Source organism: Psittacula echo (genome assembly GCF_963264785.1).
Source record: "Psittacula echo genome assembly, chromosome: 10".
NCBI classification, from domain to species: Eukaryota; Metazoa; Chordata; class Aves; order Psittaciformes; family Psittacidae; genus Psittacula; species Psittacula echo.
This window is the reverse complement of record NC_137741.1, coordinates 12777235-12799040: the sequence shown is the minus strand read 5'-3', so window position 1 is coordinate 12799040 and position 21806 is coordinate 12777235. Positions and strand designations below refer to the sequence as shown.

General features: G+C 39.9%; 1 protein-coding gene across 2 annotated transcripts in view; it reads right to left on the bottom strand.

The window, feature by feature from the left end:
* The window catches only part of SH3GL3 (SH3 domain containing GRB2 like 3, endophilin A3), a gene marked incomplete at its 3' end in the record, with an annotated part of 48356 nt that overhangs the window by 1926 nt on the left and 24624 nt on the right, over positions 1–21806 (bottom strand). The window contains exons 2-8 of one of the 2 annotated variants that reach the window (XM_080626099.1): positions 12330–12398; positions 11006–11078; positions 9810–9953; positions 8218–8351; positions 6629–6787; positions 3743–3846; positions 2387–2514 (exon numbers count right to left, since the gene is read on the bottom strand). In XM_080626099.1, the coding sequence (XP_080482225.1) occupies positions 2387–2514; positions 3743–3846; positions 6629–6787; positions 8218–8351; positions 9810–9953; positions 11006–11078; positions 12330–12398 (811 nt within the window). Of the gene's footprint in view, positions 1–2386; positions 2515–3742; positions 3847–6628; positions 6788–8217; positions 8352–9809; positions 9954–11005; positions 11079–12329; positions 12750–21806 lie in introns of those variants that run through there. The other variant, XM_080626098.1, reaches the window with a different exon arrangement.

Genomic DNA, 21806 nt, shown 5'->3' with positions numbered 1-21806 from the left:
TCCCCTGACACAGGTAATGGGGGCAGGGCTGCCTGACAGGCTGCAACACACATTGTTTAGCATCACAGAATTTGTGACATGATACCGGCTTTTCCTGTCTGCTGAATACTCACACATCCTTTCCTGTTGCAGAGATTTAAGAGAAAAAAAACTGCATTCTCTTTTTTTCCCTTGCAAACAGGGTTTATGTTAATTTGCAACACCATGCACATCTCCTTAATTTCTCCACTTGTGGAGTTAACCTGTCAGGCTTCACTGTCACATTGAAAGATGACTTGTCATTAATCTCCAGACCACTCAAACCTGGACGGCACAAGAACAGATTAAGCAGGGAGCTGTCTGTGATTTCTGGAGTGTTACAGGATGAAACCAGAATGCTATTCAATGTTGTTCTGTTTGTTTTCCCCAAATGGAGTTACTGCCTCTACCTGCATTTACTCTGTCTCCTATGCCATGTTGTGTACATTATGGTAGCAAAATAATACCATAATAGCCACAAACAGGAAGCTTCCTAAGATAATTAATCCAAGTCTCTCCCTGACAGTTGAAGTGAATAAACAATTAGATGCTTATGCTGTATTCCAGCACATGGCAACCATATCCATGTATTCCATATCATACTCAAACCTGACCAACAAAAAGAAAGGCATGACGCAAGGCAGCATTTAAAGAGAGTTCTGAAATGAACCAGACGATGCTCATAGCTGCAGCTGATTAATGAGATTAACACTGAATTAGAACAAAACCACAGATTTCTTATCTGTGCTTAATCAAAGCAACTAAATAATTCACAATATTAAAATCAGATTTCTGTGAATCTAGCCCTGCAAATGTGTATAAGTCATTAGGAGTAAATAATCCCCACGTGTTAGGGACCATACAAAGGAAAATACTATTTCTGTTCCAAGAAGCTGATACTTAACTTGAAAAGCTATGGTGAAACACAGGAAAAGCCATTTCAACACTCAGAACTGGGCTGTGGTAGTTGTGCTGAATGTATCACAGTGTAATTTGAATTGCCCTGTAGATTTCCATGGATTCCCTGTACTAAGACGCTACTTACCTTGAGTGACAGTATCAGAGAAATTAAAGGTCTACATTTTGATAGGATCAATGTGTAAACAGAGGAAATTAAGCATGAAAGTGCTTGTTCATGTAGGATGAAGAGGTCAGTTTTCTAAATGAAAAAAGAGGATAACCATGATGTGATCCCCCCTATCACATGGAGACCTTAAAATATTTAGCAGTTCTGCTTAAGGAGCCGCCTGGTTCACATTTGTAAGTCACAGACCGTAAATCTAATCTGTTTCACGATCCTGATTTTAAACAGGAACAGAAAGGTTTCCCCATTTACAAGCAGGGCATATTGACCCCTCTGCAGCGCCACAGAAATCCATACGGATAACTTTCGAACAGGAAGAAGAAAAAGAGAGAACAATGATGTCACTGATGGTTGTACCTGCTGGGAGGTAAGCACAGCATCCGGAGCTTCTTAAGGAGGAAAACAACATGATACATGGCCTTTCTGATATTGTTAGCAACACCAAGCATAGCAACAATTATTACATACATCCTATTTCTCCCTGTCATCTCTTTCATGGTGGTTTCATTTCTTCTCCACTCCAACAGCACTGAGTGAAGCACTATAGCCATTAATGAGATAGGGCAAAATACTTCTGTTCATGAGATGAGGAAAAGCTGTTTCACTGAGTGGTGTAACCTGACTAATTATTACCATTCACACAGCTTTCAAGGGCTTTCAACAGCTGGTTTATTGTTTTGGTTTTTTTTTTTAATGTAATTGGAGCCTAATCAAAGGAAAGGATCCTACTCCCACACCAACAGGTAGTCAGTTCATAGCAGTACAAATAGTACTTCAGTTCATAAATGTACACACTTTGGTGCATGCTTCAGGGGACAGTAAAACATGTTAATAAAAATCAGTTAGGGTGGGAGTCACTTCACTGAATTTTACGTGGCTAATACTTAAGATCCCAAACTGATCATTTCTGGTCTCAGACCATGGAGAGAAATTAGCATCTGGAGGTATTCCAGAGAGTGCTGAACACACCCACCTTATGTGTCTGTCTGCAAGAAATAAGTGTTTTCTGCAAGTGCCTCACCCTCTCCCTCCTCCCACCCTCAGTGGCAATGCAGAGAACCTAGAAGACCAAGCAGAATGCCACATCTCAGCTTCAGATGGGTGAGAGACTGTTGAGAGGAACCCTGTTTCACAATTCCATTTCCAAATCTGGGAAACAAACTGGGGTCAGATCCATGGATACTGACGCCTCACGGATCCACTGTTCTCATGGTACAAGGAATATCTTGAGGAACAATTTCATGGACATCTGTAGACATGTTAATTCTGTGGCCACAGACTTACCTGATGATTTTATGGACGAACTGTAGGCAATCCCATTGTGCTGCTGATTATCACCAATTTCCAGAGTTGTAGTTATTACAGGCTTTGGCTTAAATTCACGTTTAGGCCGACTAGACGCTACATTTATTCTGGAACACAGAGAAGAATGGCAAGAGATTTATCTTGAAGGTAGAAATACTTTCAGAGCATAAACTCAAGTTCAGTGCTTTGGTGTTTGAAAGGTGGGGAAAAACCCCACAACTTTCTGCTGGTTTTGATTTTACACTTGGGGTAGGGGGTGGGAAGGTTTATTCACTAAAAGCTGCTCAATTCTCATACAGTATTTGAATTTCAGCAAGTCCCTATTTTATTTAATGCTTTGGTCCTGCTGACAGAGGCATAAAGCTTAACAGCCTGAGTTTGAGAAGTGCTGAGCATCCACAGCTGCCACTGAGTTCAGCAGAAGTTCCAGGAATGAGGTCTCTGGAAAGCTCAACTGTGAATGACATATGCAGAAACCCAGCCAGGACAGAGGCCCAGGGACTGCATCTCACACATTGCCTTTTTACTAGAGAAAATGGGAAACAACCACTTGGTCAGCACAACTGTCTCAATACCTCTTCCTGCATGTGCATATGGCCCAGCTGAGACCTCCTTGTCCCACTAGCCCCTCCAGCTGGGATGGATGGTGCAGAATATCTACAGACACAGCTACACCTATGCTAATCCCTATGCTAATACTCAGAGCCACCACATCCACCCTGATCTCAGGAAAGCCACAAACGGTTATCTTGGCTCCACAACTGTTACGTTAGCCTACACTATGGTGACACTCAAGACATTTAGGTCTCCTGTTCACCAAGTGTAACAAGTTGATGACAGCAGCATTTTCTCCTCTTCTGTTAGGATGACACCAAGTATCTGGGCCTTTCATAAGTGCATTACACCACAGCTATGTTCTTGGCCAGCTGGCTATTTCCTTACTCTGCTGGCAGAATTTTGTTATACCCCTTAATCACACTGAAAATAGGCCAACTCCTCAGCAAAGCCTCCAAAACACATCTTGAAGTATGCAAGTTTAAATAAACCCACAAACAAATGGAGGCTGTCCTGATTAACCTCCACAGATGTGAGAGAGAGATTTTGCACACACTCAAAGCTTTCTGGGCAGGTCCTGCATTACATTAAAGGCTCACAGTGCAACAAGAGGTTGCCAGGTGGCAACGGTTTAATACAGTGAAGTCCAATAAGGCACAGAACACAGCAAATGTGCATCTGTGAGATGGTGCTACAAGATCTGTTGCTTCAGTGACTTTTCATATTCATGAACCTCAGCTACAAAAGAGGTCCAAAATTCTTGGATGGGTTCAGTCTCACCGGTTTTGCAGCTTGTTCTGCAGATCCTCCAAAATTTCTGTGGATTGTTTATGGTAATCTAGGGCTGCTTCTACAAACACAGCCAACTGGCTAACTTGTTCTACCTGAAATACAGAGAGGAAAATAGTTGTAAGGAACCTGCAGTTCATTCAGCTGAAGGATAAACAAACAGATCATTCAAAACAGACCTAGTATTCTCAGAAGACCATGATACCTTGTGGAGGCTATTGAAAAAGAGCATATGTGATTCTATCAAAGAAACTGCCAGTTGGAAACTGAACAAAACCGAGGTGTAACTTCTAGTTCACTAACTCAGGGCTGGGTCCTTGAGTCATTTCCTTTCACAATGTGCAAATCCCTTCTGCTTTCAACTTCCAAGCCAGCTGTCTGTCAACACCCAAACCTGAAACATTGAAAAGGACATGACCCCTTAGCAGGTGAAAGTGGGGCTTTTCTGATCAGCAATGCTGGAAGAAATTACACTCTGACAGCTCTTATGACTCAGACCCACTAGTGTTTATTAGCAATGTTTACAAACTACGGTTCTGAAATGATCTGGACTTACCTCACTAGATGGCAGCATTTATAAACCAATAAATGAAACATGATTTATCTACTTGGATTTGAAAAGTATCAGCCAATCATTCAAAAATATGAATGCTGAGGAGAGGGAGAATGTGAAGGAGAAAAAGAAATCAAAATATTTTTAGTTATGAGGTAACAAATAATCTTATTCCCCTCACACAAACTGAAAAGTTCAAGCTGTACTGGGGATGGTGCAGTAACATATTTTTTTGTCCTCTTCTTTAAAGACAACATTAAGAAGACAGAGCCCAGGAAGTCCAACATGTTTCCATTCCATCATATCTCCAGACACTGGATCACAATAAGATATCCAAGTAAAATTTCTGCAAATGTTTTATGGACCCATGGCAATTCTGTGTTAATTCTGCCAGGACTCCGAGAGCCAAACATTGTCACATAGCATCCAGAAATGAAATGCACAGAACCAAATCAACAGCTGATATAATTCCATCACAGTCAGAAGAGAGTAATGTAAACCAGCTGAGGACAATGCACAGAGCGCCTGGGGTTTGGATGGGGTGGTCAGAGAAAATGGATAGACAAGGACTGTCCAAAGAAGATGACTAAAAGCCAGGAGGGATATGGAATTGTGTATTAGGAGAAGAGAGAGAAAAAAAGAGAGACACTGGGAAAGAGCCAGAGAAAGCTGAGGGACTAAAAGCCACTTCGCAAGAGGAGCCTGGGACCGGCTGAGTGGGAAAGGCAGGAAGATGGATCTGATAAGAAGTGTATGCAACAGTGTCTTCATGGGAGGTCTGGAACTAGCTCTGCAAAAACCTGAGAAAGAGATGTGGATCAGGACTGAGCCTGGGAAAGGCACCTGGCAAGGTGGCTGGGAACCAGAGCTCAGAGCACAGAGACTGCAGGGCAAGGAGACTAAGAAAGGCAGATGTGAGGAATTGGCCAGGATAGGAAGGAAGCAGTTAAGATCTCTGCAAACCCAGTGAGATAAACTGGGGTTAGGCAGCAAGGCTGTAATGAGAAGTCTTAGGAGGACAGACAGATCGGGTCAGCATGGAAAACAGATGGGAAGGAGCACAGAGTTTTCTTCAAAGGGACACAACAGAAAACGGGTATGGAGAAAACCTCAAGGGGACATCCAGTTCACCCCCTTCAAATGATAGAATTAGTTATACTAGAAAGTATAACGCATCAGTTCAGCGACCCAGCTAAACCATTTTAATCCATACACTGTTTTATCCTCAGTTTGGTACTCAGTTTGCATTTGACTAATGATAAACTCACTCTGAAACATTTCTCAGCTGCTTATGCAAGCCAGAATTATAAAACACGTAACACTGCAACCAGGCAATTGATGGAGCCTAGAGTGGAACAGTGTGCTGCCCTCATGTAACTTGCACTGGTAGAAGATTCAAACTGTTCTAGAACCTGCTTTTAGAAACGTGTCCCACACACTAACAGCTTCGGAGCTACAGGCCGTTTTATAACTGGCCATGACACAGGTGCACATAGAGGGAGAAATTGCTTGCAGTTAAATACTCCCACTAACAGCTCCTACTTGTTGCAGTTTGCTCACAGAAGACAGCACAACTTAAATTTGTTTTCTGTGATGCTGCACCTACAGGGGAAGGGAAAACCTTGGAACAGGCCCAAACAGGCCCAGCTCTCTTTCCCTATAATTCTATGATTACACAGGAGAAAGCACATCCTGCTATTCCTCTGTGTGTGGAGAGAAGAGAGGATTACCAGGAATGATCACAGCCACTCCTTACTTAGAAAATTTCATGATGGACTTAGACTCTGAGCCAAAGTCCAGGCACCTGAACCCACGCCACAGATAAACGCCATGGAGTAATTTTCTGAGCCAAATAGTAATGATAATGATTTTCAGAAGTGAAATCTTTCAGAGACTTCAGATCAGCAGCAAAGTTTTGATTGTAAGTGAGCTGCAGTTCAGAAAGTGCAGGGTACATAGCCTTGCTCATAGTTTCAGCAGCAGGTCTATGACTATGTTAATTTCCCAACCTCCACCCTCCCACTGATCAAACTGTGTTCTACTCTCAGATAGTTCATTGCTCATAGATTATAAAACTATTTAAGGCCTCTGTGACAACCTTTTCTGAACCACTACACCTCCAGGAGAAATTCCCGAGTTCTTGAGTTCTCCCATTTACTGCTGTGCATTATATTCTTCTCTGACAGGAGAGTAAAAGAGCAAAGAGGCACACTTTCTGCTTTCAGACCTTATCTCGTATGAAGGATGGGACAGGCTTTATCCAGTCCCACACACATTGCCCTCCTGGATGTACTGCAGCAAACAAAAATGCAGGACAGACTTACATCATTTTCTAAGAAATTGAACATGCTTCTTTCAGCCAGTTCCTTTGACTCTTCAAACTTTTCTACTGCTTGCTTAACTTCTTCATCTGGTATCTTTCCAAAACGCTTCTTCTTATAATCATAATCCAAACGGCGTCCTTCTAGCTTCTTCAAATGATGCTAAATAAGACAGAAAATTTATTAAAAGGTACAAATGGGACATGCCCAAACAAACACATTGTTATTTAAGGAAATTTCATTTATGGATGCAAATATATGCAGAATTGAAGATATACCATCCTTGTATATCTCAGAGATTACAGTCCATCCCTTTGATCTAAGGCTGCCTCAGGTAAGTCTAGGACTGTGTATATAAATGAAATTTTCAATAACCATCTGTTTGTGAACACTTGGGGAATTGGCTATCTTGATTTGCTGAACTTGGGCATCCAACTCGTGGACTTCTCTAAATGTGCAACACCTCAGATGCTCTAAATGAGAAGCAGGATCCAATCTAAATATGTGTGTGGCCCCATATTCTTCATTTAATTCAATTCTGCCTCTTGAATTATTTGCAGTACAACAGCTAAAAGTTAAAGGGTTATTTTCCTCTCCAATTCCATAAGCAGTACTACAACAAATCTTCTATTCCCATTTCCTTTGTTAGGTGCCAATTTGACACTATGATACAACTAGACAAGCTTTCCTGTTGCCAAAAATCATTTTGCTGGCAGTCTTACAGAATGGACTCAAAGTAACAATACAAAACAGTCATTAAAGCTAACATCAAACCATTTCTTTCATCGGTTCAGAAGAACTACAACTGAAAACAGTTATATGTCATAGGAGACAGCTAGAGATATCAAGACATTACTAGTATATTTTTTGCTATGCTTTCCACAGCCATTTAACTGTAAACAAAAAAATAACTTTCATTTCTGTATTTCATCAGGGTTTTAACTTGCTTATTACTCAAGTCTATTGGAATCAACAAACTCAGGCAAAGACTGCCTGGTTTTCTTTGAACTGGCACATTGTAAACAAAAGCACTGGAAAACTTAACTCTAAAGGTTAAAAATGTGTTCCTCAGCTTTATGTATTTTTCCTATAGTGGCATATGGCACTTCATCATTTTATGGCATTTTTCAGATCATTCTGTGATTGCCCTGAATAGCCATTTTCAATAGTTCTATTCATCCTCTGTCATAAACAGCTTTAGGCTGACAGAGGTGGCAAGACAGGATAATCAGTTGCAGTAAATCACAGCCCACTCACATGTTCGTAAGAATCACAACCCACTCACGTGCTCATAAAAATTAATAAAAATGTTTAAAATATAATGGCATAAAAATAACAAACATCATTTTCTCCACTATCCTCCTTGTACTGAATGTACAAGCAATACGACAAATTGAGTAAGTTAGATACATGGGAAATAGCCAGGCGTTGCTTTAAAGCAGATTTCATCACTGTTTTGCTAAAGAGAGAATCTTAAATGTACTGAAATTTATTTACCTTATTGCTTTCAAGAAAAATATCTCAGGGAACTAGAGTTTGACTGACTTTGATTACTGATAAGTCAATACCAAGCTTTACCTTGGAAAACTTACCCCAATTTCTTTTAAATCTTTGTCTTGCAGTAACTGTAGAGGATCAATAAAATTTTGTTTGACATTAATATCAAGTGAGTCTTTCACCTCTGCCATTTGCTTCATGCTCTCACCAGCATCCAGCAGAGCAAGGCCTATGGTAAAGAATATACTACTTACATCTCAATATATGTAAAACCAGAAAATGTGTCTTATGAAACAATTATTTCAAATAGGTATCTGCTGCAGGCCCTTAAAGAGTAAAAAAAAGTAATGCAAGCTACGTCCTTGCTTCTCTGGCATTGTTCCTGTGCTTGTCCCCTACAGAAAACTAGGACTGAAGAATTTTCCTTCCAAAGTATATTTTTTTCCCCCTCCCCAAAGGGCATCAGCAAAAAAAGTAATACTGTTTTCCCTACTGTATTTGCATAGGTTGCAAACCTCCTTCACTTTGAGAACTGCAAACCAAGCTGATTAATTTGTATAACTTTATAGTGATATTATTAAATACACATAAAGTTCACTCAAGTTTTTAATCACAAAAATCCTGTTTCACAGCTTCCTACCATGCAGCATGCATTTTTTCAAAACCTCCTTTTGGCAAAAATCATTGCTGCTTATTTAAAACCACCTATTTAACATATCTGTATACTTCATTAAGCATGCGAGTATCAGCAGGCAGAAGAGTGTTTGAAATGTTCTTTCCACTTTCCTAGTTTGATTTAGTATCCCCATTGTTTTTGCAAAATGCACAGATACGTCCAGCTCACAGATGACTTGTGCCACTTCACTCTTCGTGAGGAGAATAAGTGAGTCTTTGGCTTTCAGCAGCATCTTTCCCTATGCAGCACCAACTTGGATTCAAGTGCAAGGTCCACACACCTACATAGCTGTTGCTATTTCAAGGCAACCACTGTGTGTAAAACTGCAGACATAAACAGCAGCACATAACAAAGCCAAGCAGTTCTGTGTTGGCTTCTGCATGCAGTCCCAGCCTGTACCACTCTCTTCGAGGCCTGTACCCCTATTTTTCCCAAAGCAAGGATTCTCCTTTCCTCATGTCTTTCTCCATGATTCTCTCTTAATCCCAGCCATATCAAAAAGCAGCCACTTAGTAGTTCTGTGACAACTCTTCAGACTCATTCCAGTCAAGCCCACACACTGCATGCTCAGCAAGCAAGGCCTCTATCAGGAATTTGGCTGCGAAGTGCCAGCATAGCTTGAGAATTGCAGCATGGCCAAGCAACAAGAAAATACATATTTAAGATGCACTCCTCCAAAGCACAGAATCACTTTTATTTAAAGGTTAAAAGAAATATAGTGCATCTAAGAATCATCTTAAATTATTTAGGTATAGCCACTTAGAAACTAAAAAGGTCATGGTAATAATATGAATCATCAGACAGCATCAGTAATAGTGTTATCAAATCCACCTGCAAAAGAGGGGAACAAATATGCAGAAGTGTTTTGTTAATTATATCAATCACCCCCTGATCACTGTACTTAACTTTCCCTCTTACCTGTAGTAGCTGTTTACATAGGTTATGTCACTAAGTACTATTCTGCAAAGAACTTCATGCTGAAATATTCACAGAGGAGATACACAAACTCACCAAACATAGAATCATCGCCAAGCTCTCTGCCATACCGTATCATGCAGTCTCCTAGGAGTCCCTCTGTCTGGGGATAGCCTGTAGTTTTAACTTGTCCTCTGATCTTTGACATAGTGTTCAGCATTCCCAGCTTGGCTCTGTATGCTAAGGAAGACAAAAAAAATAATAAAACCAGTTATAAAATAAATTTTAAACTAATGTATTTAAAGCAATAAATCATCTAACAAGCAAAGGTACAAATTAATTTATTGTTATCTTGCATGTATCAGGACAAAAACATGCATTTATTCTTGGAGAGCTTTTCCAATCTACTCCTTACTATGGTCACTCAACAGCCTCTTCAACACAGTAGCAGGCATGGGCTGGGCATTCCTGTGGACCACAGTGACTAGCTTCATCTTGAACATGCCATCTGGACATCGGTAAAGGACTGAATCCTACCATCCGCATGAAAATACAACCCATTAAACTTCTTCAGGGGTGTGCATGTCCAAAGGTACCCCCAAGAGATGGCTATCTCCAAAATCACTGGTGTGGATGACAAACAGACAGTTTTCAAAAAATTAAGGCTCTTCAACAGCTGGTTTGGAGAGTTAATCAAGGTCATAACAGATAAACTTTGTGACTGACTGCAAATGGAAATGTGTCACATGTCTTGTTTCTTAAAACAAGATTTGATAAACCTCTATTAACTGATGATCCAAAATCCACTGAGACCTAGCAGTATCCAGAAAATGCAAAACCTCATTCGAATACCTGGCAAGCAAATAACAGCCCTCTTCCCCATGGTTACATAGCCCCCAGTGCCTCCAACGGCAGCAGCCTATGAGTTAAATTCAACAGCAGTTTTATGTCTCTGCTAAAATATGTTGGTGTTCTCTTTGCTTTAGGAATCCATATCCCACTGCAGGAAATCCAGCACAAATATGAACACACATGTTGTACCACAGGCCCAAGCTGCCCACAACATGTCATGGATGCACAACCTACACATGCACTGTACGCTGCAAGTTGAATGTATCCCAGATCAGACTTACCACCTATAAATGTTGTAACTTCATTGCACATGCAGGTAAAGCTCTCTATGACACCCAAAAACCTCACGATGACCTAATTAGCTTCTATTTACCTAGGATTAATTTCCAAGTAAGAAGACAATGTTCAGCAAAATCTAACACCTATTGTTCCTGTCCTACCTGGATTTGGCTGAAGATACTCTGTGGATTTGGACAGAAGTTCCGTTACAGCTTTATTAGTAACATCAATTTTCTGAAAAAGAAAAGTAACACAGTTAGCAAAAAGCAAATTGATTACTAGAAAGTTTACAATTTTAGTAGACATAATATACTGTTCTAGCTGATTATGAAATTTTATTTAAAATAGAGCAAATATTGTAGCTTAAAATAGCCATGTCATAGGTAAGACATGATTTTACCAAAAACCCATTAACTAGCAGGCAGAACCAGGAAGGAGAGAAGGTTTACATCAAAATGTGGACTTGTCTTTCCAGTCCATCAGTCTTGACTACTGCTTACACACTCTAAACTGTGATTTTCCTGCCAGCCCAATAGTTGTTACCAAGACTGCTTTTCTCCACAGGTGAAAAAGAGTGAACATATCCCTCACAATTTGGGGTCAGGACACACTATTCTCACATTAATAGTTTCTAAAATGCAATAAAAATCACATTTCTGGTTTGTTTCTCTTTTTCTCCCTTAAGGCCTACATGATTTTTCTCCCCTTATAATGCAGAGAAAGGAAATAATTATTCTGTAGCCAAAGAAAATGAAACCTAGAAACCTGTTTAGATCATACATTCAGAAGTGCATATTGGAGAAAAAAACAACAAAACACAAACCCAAACAAAACACACAAGACTTTTTCCTCAACCTACTACTAATAAAAGCTGTGACCTAGGTTTATGAAGAGCATTAAAAAATACACAGAAAGGACAATCAAAAGAAAAAGCCCATAAAGGCTGAAAAAGCAGAAATTAGCAATAATGTTGTTTTATTTGCAACACAATTAGTAAGCGGATAGCAAACATCTCAATTTCCACAAGTCATGTAAGTTTCTGAACATGGATTTAAACTAAGAAATCTAGTTCTGTATCAAGAGAAAACGTGACTCTGGGAACAGATTTTTATCATGAATAGTATCAGACGGGAAGGCTTCATGATATTTAAAGAGTCACTAAACACTGAAGACTTCTCTCTCTCTGATCTCCCACACAAAGAGGAGAAGTCCCTCCCGATGCTCTCCACCATTTCTGGAGGAGTTTCTCTTCACTGTTGAGAGATGCAGTGAAACCTGCTTCCTCTGCTCAAACAGCCTTTGTGGGTGTCTCTTCTCCCACAGCTGAGTTGACAAGGCTCAAGAACAAATTTGCACTTACATGTTTCTGTTTGGAAGCCCATGGTGGGGTTTCCCTTCCAGGTAAATCTACAATACCACTCTATCACTTGATACGTTTCTGATTCTGCAATAGTTTGTTATTAAAAAACAAAGTTACTTTCTTACCCTTTCCATCTCTTGAAATTCTTCATCTAACTTTGTTCCTTCTGCTCCACTTATTTTTTCACTGAACAACTGTAAAAACATAAATTTAACAAAAAAAAAAAAAAAAAAAGCATGATTACTTAACTGCAGAATAAATATCGCTAAATCACAGGAATTCACTCCAGATTTGAACATACGCAGCAATCATCTGAGGCAACTGCACGAGAGTTACCTTAGTCTTAGAAGTGAAGCACTCATTTCAAGAGAGACAAAGATATCTGATATGAATTCACAACAGGCAAACAAAAAATGATTTCTCAGGCTTAAAAGGTTTGTACTTTAAAGGCACAACCTTCACTGCAGACTTTAGTCATATGGACAGGAGTCTGGCTGCAGGTAAATCCAGAGTAACCCTTTCAAGTATGTCCCTCCAGCTCTGTATTTCCGAGTACCTTCTGGCCGCATATGCCATTGGGTTCAGGGATACAACTCCCATTCCTGCAGCTGGGAGTTGTGTGTGGTTCTGTAGAAGGAATAAACCTGTGAAAAATGCTGCACTGTGACCCACCTGAGTGACTGAGCATCTTTATGATGATGAAAACAAAAATGCCACACATTCTTCAAAAGCTCAAACCACCAGGTTTAAATAGAGGGTTTCAGCAAACCACCTTAAAACGGCTGAAATGTTATTCAGCTTTTGTGTAACAGCTCCAGGCTGTCAGACTTGAGCTTGGTCCTCACTATGTAAATCATGGCTAGGAATAAACACTCGAGCAGAACGCAGCTATTTGCTTCTTGCAGTGCGCAGTACCTGCACTGCAACAGCACAAAGAAAGCCAGATCCTCATCCAGTGTGAAGCAGCCTTTGAAAGCATCATTCCACTGCAGCAGAAGTGGTTTCACACACATTTAGCAAACATTAAAATCCTAGGATAATTCCTGCAGAAATACTATGAATTTCTCATTTTAATTGACTTTTATCACTTAATCTGTCACAAGATAACGTAAAATTCCAGGCCTAGCTCACTGACTTCTGGTGCTTCCCAAACCTGTCCCGACAAAGCATTTTGTTGCTTCACAGCACCTTCTAAAAGGGGATTCATCTCCCTGAGCTAAAATGGCCTTGAAGACTTGCATAACCTGAAAATGGGTCATGGCTCCTTGTAGTGCAACGCTTCCCTCTTCTCAGTCACAGCGTGCACCACGCAGGTGTGGAGGGAGCATGCTATCCTGCCAAAAAACAGTGATGAGCTGATGAAAGCAGAGCCGGGAGCTCAGTGGCAGCTGACCTTGCATCAGTATCACTGCTGCCACACAGCAAAAGAACAGACCTGCTTCAGGGAAAACATGAGTTCAAAGAGAACCATCCTGCTAATTATTTCTATTGGCTTTACAGTAGGATTTGCAGTCTTTATGCTTAATGTGCCAAGCAGCCCACAAACTTGTCAAGATTATTTCTCTTCCAGAGCATTGACAGAACAAGCACAAAAGCAGATAAAACAGGGATGGAGAAGCCCAAGTACCTATGAGCTCCTGTGGGTCATCACCTTGCTGCTCTAACACATCACAGCAGAAAAGCAACCTGAGGCCACGCGGGGAGGGAGACACCGCCCCAGTACATGTGAGGGGTCCTTGAGCACAGATGGAGAAAGGTGCATGAGAAAGCTGCATTAAAAGCTGCCTATCAGAAATCGTGCAGCTTCTTTACACTGGCAGCTAATGTCTCCTTCCTGTACAATGTTAATTCCTAAAATAATCAATGCCATTTTCCACAGTCTCACATGTGTTTTCTTTCTCCAGCAGGCAATGAACATATCTGTGGTTTCCTGAAACCTCCCATGGTGATCCCTTTTCAAAGCTGAGTGCAGCAGGGGAATTGTCCTTCTCAGGCTGAAGTTGCAAAATTCACATTCAGTAGCAACTCATTACAAATAATCCATTTATATGTTGGCAAAGTATAAATGCAATGAAGTAACATGACTGCTCAACTGTGAAAACATAATTGATAATAAATCACTGCACCAAATGACTAAAATAACGAAATGTCCCACACTTAGAAAGAATAGATCTGAATGTTATAACAAGAAACACAAGTGGGTGAGTAGCAAGTTCACACATTAACAGTAATGCCAGAGAGGAAAAAACCTCCACTGACTCACTGAAAGGCTGAAGATACACTTAAAAAATACAATTTCTCATTGGATACCCTGTAAATTGATATGCTTTCAGTAAATATTGTTTGGCACACACTATTTATGCATTAGCATCCCTTAGCTCTTCCTGGTTTACTGATGGCCATACATGGTCACGCACACCTCCCTTGAGTAACAGCCTAAACCTTAAGCTTACTCTGGTGTTGCTGTTGGTGTTGCCAGGACTGCAGCTGCTAATCCAGGCATTTGCACTTGGCTGGTGACTCTGCACTCCCAATGCCGACAGACTGGGCTGCAGCCTACTTGGCCTCTCCACACATCTGCTCCAACACTGCCACCCATGTTTAGCTTTGGTTTCTCTTCTGGAATGTTGCAACACTCTTCACTGTGTTTGGAATGGGTAAAATGTGATCCCACTCAGAGGGAGAAACTGTTTGCAGCAACACTGAGTCACTCCTTGCAAGAGGATCACTGGACTCGCTGAAGCGGAAGGGAGTAAGAAAAGCAGCTAAGATGCATACAGAAGGCCACAGACAACTCAGACTTCTATGCACCAGCTTTCAGAGAGAGAGATCCTGCACCTACCATTTGCAGACAATCATGGAGTAAGTTAATTAACTTGGATGACAGCACAGAGTACACTCCCTGACAGCCTGGAAGACACCAGCTTGGGGAGCACAGCTGATACAACGGATGGTGGGGCCGCACCTCAGAAGGGCCTTGACAGGCTGGAAAAAAAAATGGGCTGACAGGAACTTCATAAAGCTCAAACACAAATGCAAGGTCCAGCACCTGCAATGGAATATCCCTATGCAATAGTACAGGCTGGAGGCCAATTGGCTACAGAACAGCTCTGCAGAGTAACATCTGACTCCAATTCCAATTCTGTATTTACAGTGACATATGGATGCAACTCCATAGAGCCGGCCACAGGATCTGCAGACACTGTTTCATACAGACAGCCTAACACACACCCACACCTAGGAGCAAAACCAGTGACCATAACCAAAAGTTTGTTCACACACTTCCCTGGTTCTGTGCAAACAGTATCCTGGGCTGCATCAAAAGAAGCGTGACCAGAAGGGAATTCTGCCCCTCTACTCTGCTCTCGTGAGTCCTCACACTTGTAGTACTGTGTGCAGTTGTGGTGTCCTCAACATAAGAGGGACAAGGAGTTGCTGGAGCAAGTCTAAAGAAGCGCCACAGCAATCATCAGGGAACTGGAGCACCTCCCATAGGGAGACAGGCTGAGAAAGTTGGGGCTGTTCAGCCTGGAGAAGAGAAGGCTGCGTGGAGACCTCATAGCAGCCTTCCAGTATCTGAAGGGGGCCTATAAGGATGCTGGGGAGGGACTCTTCATCAGGGACTGGAGCAGTAGGACAAGGGATAATGGGTTTTAACAGGGGAAACTGAGGTTAGATATAAGGAAGAAATTCTTTACTGTGAGGGTGGTGAGGCACTGGAACAGGTTGCCCAAGGAAGTGGTAAATGCTTCATCCCTGGCAGTGTTCACAGTCAGCCTGGACAGGGCCTTGGGCAACATGGCCTACTGTGAAGTGTCACTGCCCATGGCAGGGGGTTGGAACTAGACGATCTTAAGGTCTTTTCCAAACCAAACCATTCCCTGATTCTATGAAACATTAACGACACTGCAATTTCTAGCCCAAGGAGACACTTCTTCAATGACATTTACTCTGAGCTCTAATTTCCTTTGAAAGAGGAGACTATCTCATGGCTCATAGATACCGTAAAGTACAATTCCTTGGAGTTTATAGGCTGGCTGTGCTCCTGACAGTAAAAACCGGTATAACGTTCTAATGGCTGTCATTAAATTTTACACTACTAGAGCTTATTTCATGTTGGTAGAATCAGGATCAGCTTTACTATTCTCAAATTTAGGAACACAAAAGCTTTTTTTCTGATCATACTGAACTTAGGAGTTGTAAAACCAGCATCAGCACTCTAAATAAAAGTCATAGGATACCAAATTAATTATTGAAAATAGATGCACAAAAGAGACAGCTGCTGAGTTTTAGATCTCCTGACTATTTGCTGAGCATCATTTACATGCATTATATTAAGCTGCAAAATGCTTTGAACTTAAACGGCAACATGGCCAACTGTGGGGTTGTGTAATTAGGTGGCAATATCAGTTTTTACAAGTCAGCTAAGCAAATGCAAAACTGCTACCATCACACAAGACATATATTCCAAGGGAGCTTGGAATTGCTTGCACAGGAAGAATCCTTCATATCCAAATTCAGAAGCTGGGTTCCATGGATTCAGCACCTTTTCACTAGACAGGGCCAGAGCCAGAGCCAGAATTTGAGGCACTGAAAAAAATCCAGTTCCTACCATGGGGGCCACCAGTACTTTACTAATCCACTGCAGGTCGGAAGCTAAAGCCATTAATTAGTCATACTGCCGGTGGAGCTAATTGGGTTTCCTCATGATCAAAATTTACACCAAGAGAATAGCTGTGAAATGAGAAAGATTTCTTCATCTCACATGTCTGTGCAGCTGCCTCCATCACACTTAGAGTGTGTTAGACTTAGTGGGGAGAAAAAATAATCCTTAAATACAAACATGAAAACACTTTCAAATCAGGCATTGTATTATCAGCTCTCATTTGTAGCTATATACAATAAATTACCTTTTATTGTAAGACTGTCATGCTCTAGACAATGGAACTTTTTGCCTGGATAAACACCACAGTTTGTACACAAACACTCCTTGCTTGTAACTTCTTCCTAGAGCCTACTGTTCTTTTTAATATTGAAAAACGAAATATGATGTTATATAAATATGAAAACATTGATATTATGTATTATAGACAATTTATAAGTCTCTGGTGGGCTTATGCAGAATCATCTACGAAGACAAAATCAGGGAAAAACAAACAAACAAACAACTAGGTTTTGGAAGAAACCCCTCCAGATACGGTGATTTCTATTCAAGCTGTGTATATCCAACTATTGTTCAAAATGCAAATTGTAATGTTGTTATACAGTCTAAAAGACTCAATATTTACCTGCTGAGGAATTTACGTTCCTATAAATTCTCTAAGAAAACATTTTTTCCATTAACCTAATACTGAGATTTTGTTCTCCCACGAGTTCTTTGTTACTCTAATTTCTTTCAGATAATAGAATTTTCTTTTAATTTGTTCTGTTGTAATGAAGCATGAACGCAGCACATAAACTGTCTACAGCTTCATCTAAAATCTACAGCTCTCCAAAACTCTAAAATATAAAAGCCTCAAGCTTTCATGTAATTTTCCAGTACTTTTATTTCAAGTGTGTTAAGATTTATCCTTCTTATTGCACAGGAAAAGTACATTTCTCCATACTCATATGGATTATAAAACAATAAAGCTTCAGGAAAATGCTATCTTTGACTAAATGTTTTGTACAACAAATCCACTAAATTACAGTGCTTTTTCATATTTCACTAAAGAAGGTTACTGAACATGAGGGACTGCCAAAAATATCCCAGATCAACAGAGAGTTGATAAAACTCTCAAAACAATTACCCTATTTTTTTTTTTTAATATATCCTCTGGGTATTTTATAACGCAAGTCAATAGGATTTTTGCCAGGCGATACTTGTACACATGCTCTGACCTTCTGTTTCACTTGTTTTGCCTTTCCCTTGTAACAGTCATTAACTAGGATTGAACCATCACAGGGTTTTTGTTGTTTTTCAGCTACTGTTGAAACAAGCGGAGCTGAAGAAGTCCTTAACTGGCCAGGAATACTCTCTTGCACATAACTGACCAAGAAATCCTCATATGCTATTTAATGACTGAATGAAAGGTATTACATTCTATTAAAGACTTAAGAGCTTTTAATGACCCTACACCAAGTAACAGCATTAACTTTGTTCTGAAGGAATATCTGCTGAAATTATCTGTTGAAATTTTAATAGGATGGAAAATTACTACATTTGTCATAAATATGCACGCTGTCAAGCCCATGAGGCAAACCCTAGATTTTAGAAAACTATAAAAATACTTTGGATTTATATCCCTCTCTCTAAAAAGGAAGTAAGCAATCAACTGGGAAAACTAATAGATTCATCCCAAATTTAACACATAGCAAGCCAGGAAATAATATAACTATACAGCTACATTTCCCACAGAAACATGTAACTGGGCCAAGCCGCACAAATACATTAAGATGTATCTTTAAATACAGTACTTGGTACAAAATACTACATTCCAGTATGGTTAACACATAATAGTTACGCTTCTCTTAATAAATCATTAAAACTTCCAGCTATTGCCCTGCAGCCATGTAATTGTTTCGTTTGGTGTTAAATTATTATGCATAGAGGATTTAATGCAATGTGACAATACTAATAGCTTTCTGCAGAATCTTATTAAAGCCCATCATAAACAACGGAAAGAATAAGGTGGCTGGCAAGATGTCTTCTGGCTAAAGTAGAATTTCCTTGCAGTGTTCAACCTCTTGAGGGGAAAGAAAGGTTTTCTGTTTTGTTCTTTTCCAGAATGCTCCATCAGATTAGAGAACCAAGACGCCAGCCTGATCAGAAGTAGTTTAACTTCAAATATCTGCAATTCCCTGTTTTGTGCTTCTACGTTCTACTACAATGCTATGTATATTACCTCTTTTTTCCTTTCTCCTGACTGCTGGGCTTCATATAGATTGCTAATTCCCACGCTCAAGAAGAAGGTTACTATTAGTTCATGTAGCACGGACTACCAAGAACTTAAACCTACAGCACAGCTTACTCAATGTCTTTCACCTCAGCACATTGTTAATAACATAAAGGAGTACACACTGGCAAAGACATTGGCACAAAGTTTGCCACTGTGATAAAAAAATATTCTTGAAAAAAAATATTCTGCATCATTGACCATCCAAAAGGAATGGGCAGCTTATACATACCCTTGTGATGGACTTCTAGAGATCTACTGAAGGTCTGAGTGCTCAGAAGGAAAAGTGCCTCACACTGAGAAACTAAACTAAGATGCACATTTTCAAATGTGCAGATCTAAACAAAGACGAAAGAAACACAGTAACTTGGTCCTCAGAACAGCTGCAGAGGATGCTGAAACCTATCAGGTATGAGAATGGCAGCATCCTGAGGTCTCTCTTCCTGCACCAAGGATGTCCCATGAAGGGGCCCAGGGCCATGCAGAGACAAAGATATCAGAGCTAGTAGAAGTAGAAAATCATCTGCAAATCAAAATGGGTAATATATACCTAAAAATAGATTTTTCTCAAACTCCTTGAAAAAAATACAAAAGTGACGGTTCCCTCAGTACATTGTGTTTTCAAAGAAAACTAAAATATTCTTGCTTTGATGTACTTGAAAGAAAAAAAAGGTTTATTCTGCCCCCCAAAATAAATACAGGGTCTACTACAAAGTTTGTTTCAGTCTTGCAAATATGGAACATTCTGGCTTACCTCCAGCAAACTACGTAAGTTCATACTTCAGTAGGTGCTTAAATGCTTTGCTGGATCAAGACCTCGCAGTATCAAGCTCAAAGGGTCATCACCTTTACATGGAATATTTTATAACTCTTTCTTGTACTAAACATTCAGCTAGCAGTAGCACGAACTTCTCCAAAGCACTTGGGGAAACAGTAAAAAAGACTTCTGACAGCAGAGACAACTGAAGGCTTTGAAAACGAAAAAAAAAAAAAAAAAAAAAAAAAAATCAAGCAAATCAAGCAGCTTTATTGGGTCCTACTGCTATTTAATCAAAATTATGGAGTGCAAGGAGCTACGCCTTAAAAATCAAATACTTGTTATTGCTCTCATGGTTACATGAGCGCTATAAAATACCTCTGAATTCAACACTTGTACATGGGTATTTAAGAAGTGAAGCTTTCTCTTTTGCTCACAGTGTATGCCTAATGATAAAATGTAATACAATATTTTAGAATTCATGTGAGACATTAAAACTGATTAAAAATTATAATCATATTGCAGAAACAAAAATGAAACTGCATTCTGGTAGTACCTGTGGCAGAGTACATTTTTATAGAGACACAGGAAGACAAAGAAGTGTTGCATACAATTGGATAAGTTTCTTGTAATTTATTATTCATCACAAACAGCTGAACCACAACTCCAGAACACAACATCCATGGCCATAGGAATTCACATCCTCGTGTTTCATATCTCTATTCCCAGATATTTAAAGTAGAAATATAAAGTATGAACTGTAGGATGTGACTGTACTACAAAGAGAGCTCATTACTATGCTCACACTACCATGAATAAAGAAAGAGCACGCCCTACATCTAAACTTCCTTCAGGGATTTCTGACAGGCCCAAAAGCAAATCTTGTCCCAGCAGGCAACAGAAATCAAGATATCAAAGACTTCTATTTTTTACAAATATGACGGAGGTTAAATATATGTAGAAATGTGTTACATTTAAGGATATATTAAGATACATAAGATATTTCTTAAATATTTTCTAATTTTTAAAAACATTCATACAACTTAAAACCATGAAAAATAAAAACTGAGCCCCATTCATTTTCGGAACCCAGACTTTTGTAAGAAATTCCATTTGTATAACAAAAAAAAAAAACCCCTCCAGGCCATCTAAAGGACATCAGGAAGCTCAAGGGCCTGTTTCTCAAGAAGCAGAACATACTTTTTTTCTACCAATAGATCTCTAAATCATACAAAGTTAAAGAAATGCATGAAAGTACAGCCAGAGTGTTTATATTCATGAAGAACACTCCTATCTCACTACTATTTATGAACTCTTTATTTCATTACTTGTAACTTCTCAGGCAAACAGGAGCAACAAGATCACAGTAGATTATTTAAGGAAGACAGATGAACTGAGTTATAAAAGGATACGCAAGATAAAGAGGAACAGAAGAGAAATATGTTTGCAATGCAACTTGCCAGGGAAGTAGAGATCAGAGTGTGTCCCCATATGTGTACTTCCCACATGGTGATGTTCTGTGAGCTGCTGGTGGAATATTAAGTCACCTTCACGCACGCTAGTGGGTCTCATGCAGATCTACATAAAGCATTACTATTACACCTACCTTCTAGTGTGGAGTGAGTATTTCACAGCTGAGCATGACTCAAAGCATAGAAAAGTCCAGCCAGGCAATCAGCTGAGACCACTACAGTCAACTCTACAGCTGCCAGCATCAACAAGAATGAACCCAGTCCATCAAAACTCCCCATATGCTTATAAAGAGAAAGAAACCAATTCACATTGTGGAATGCAAGGTCTGCTGCTACCACTCTGAATCAATGAACAGCCACAGCTGTTGAGCACAGTTCTGGCAAAGGTTCAGAAGTGGCAGCTTAGTTTTATTTAGAAAGGCAGCTCAAATAGTGTGA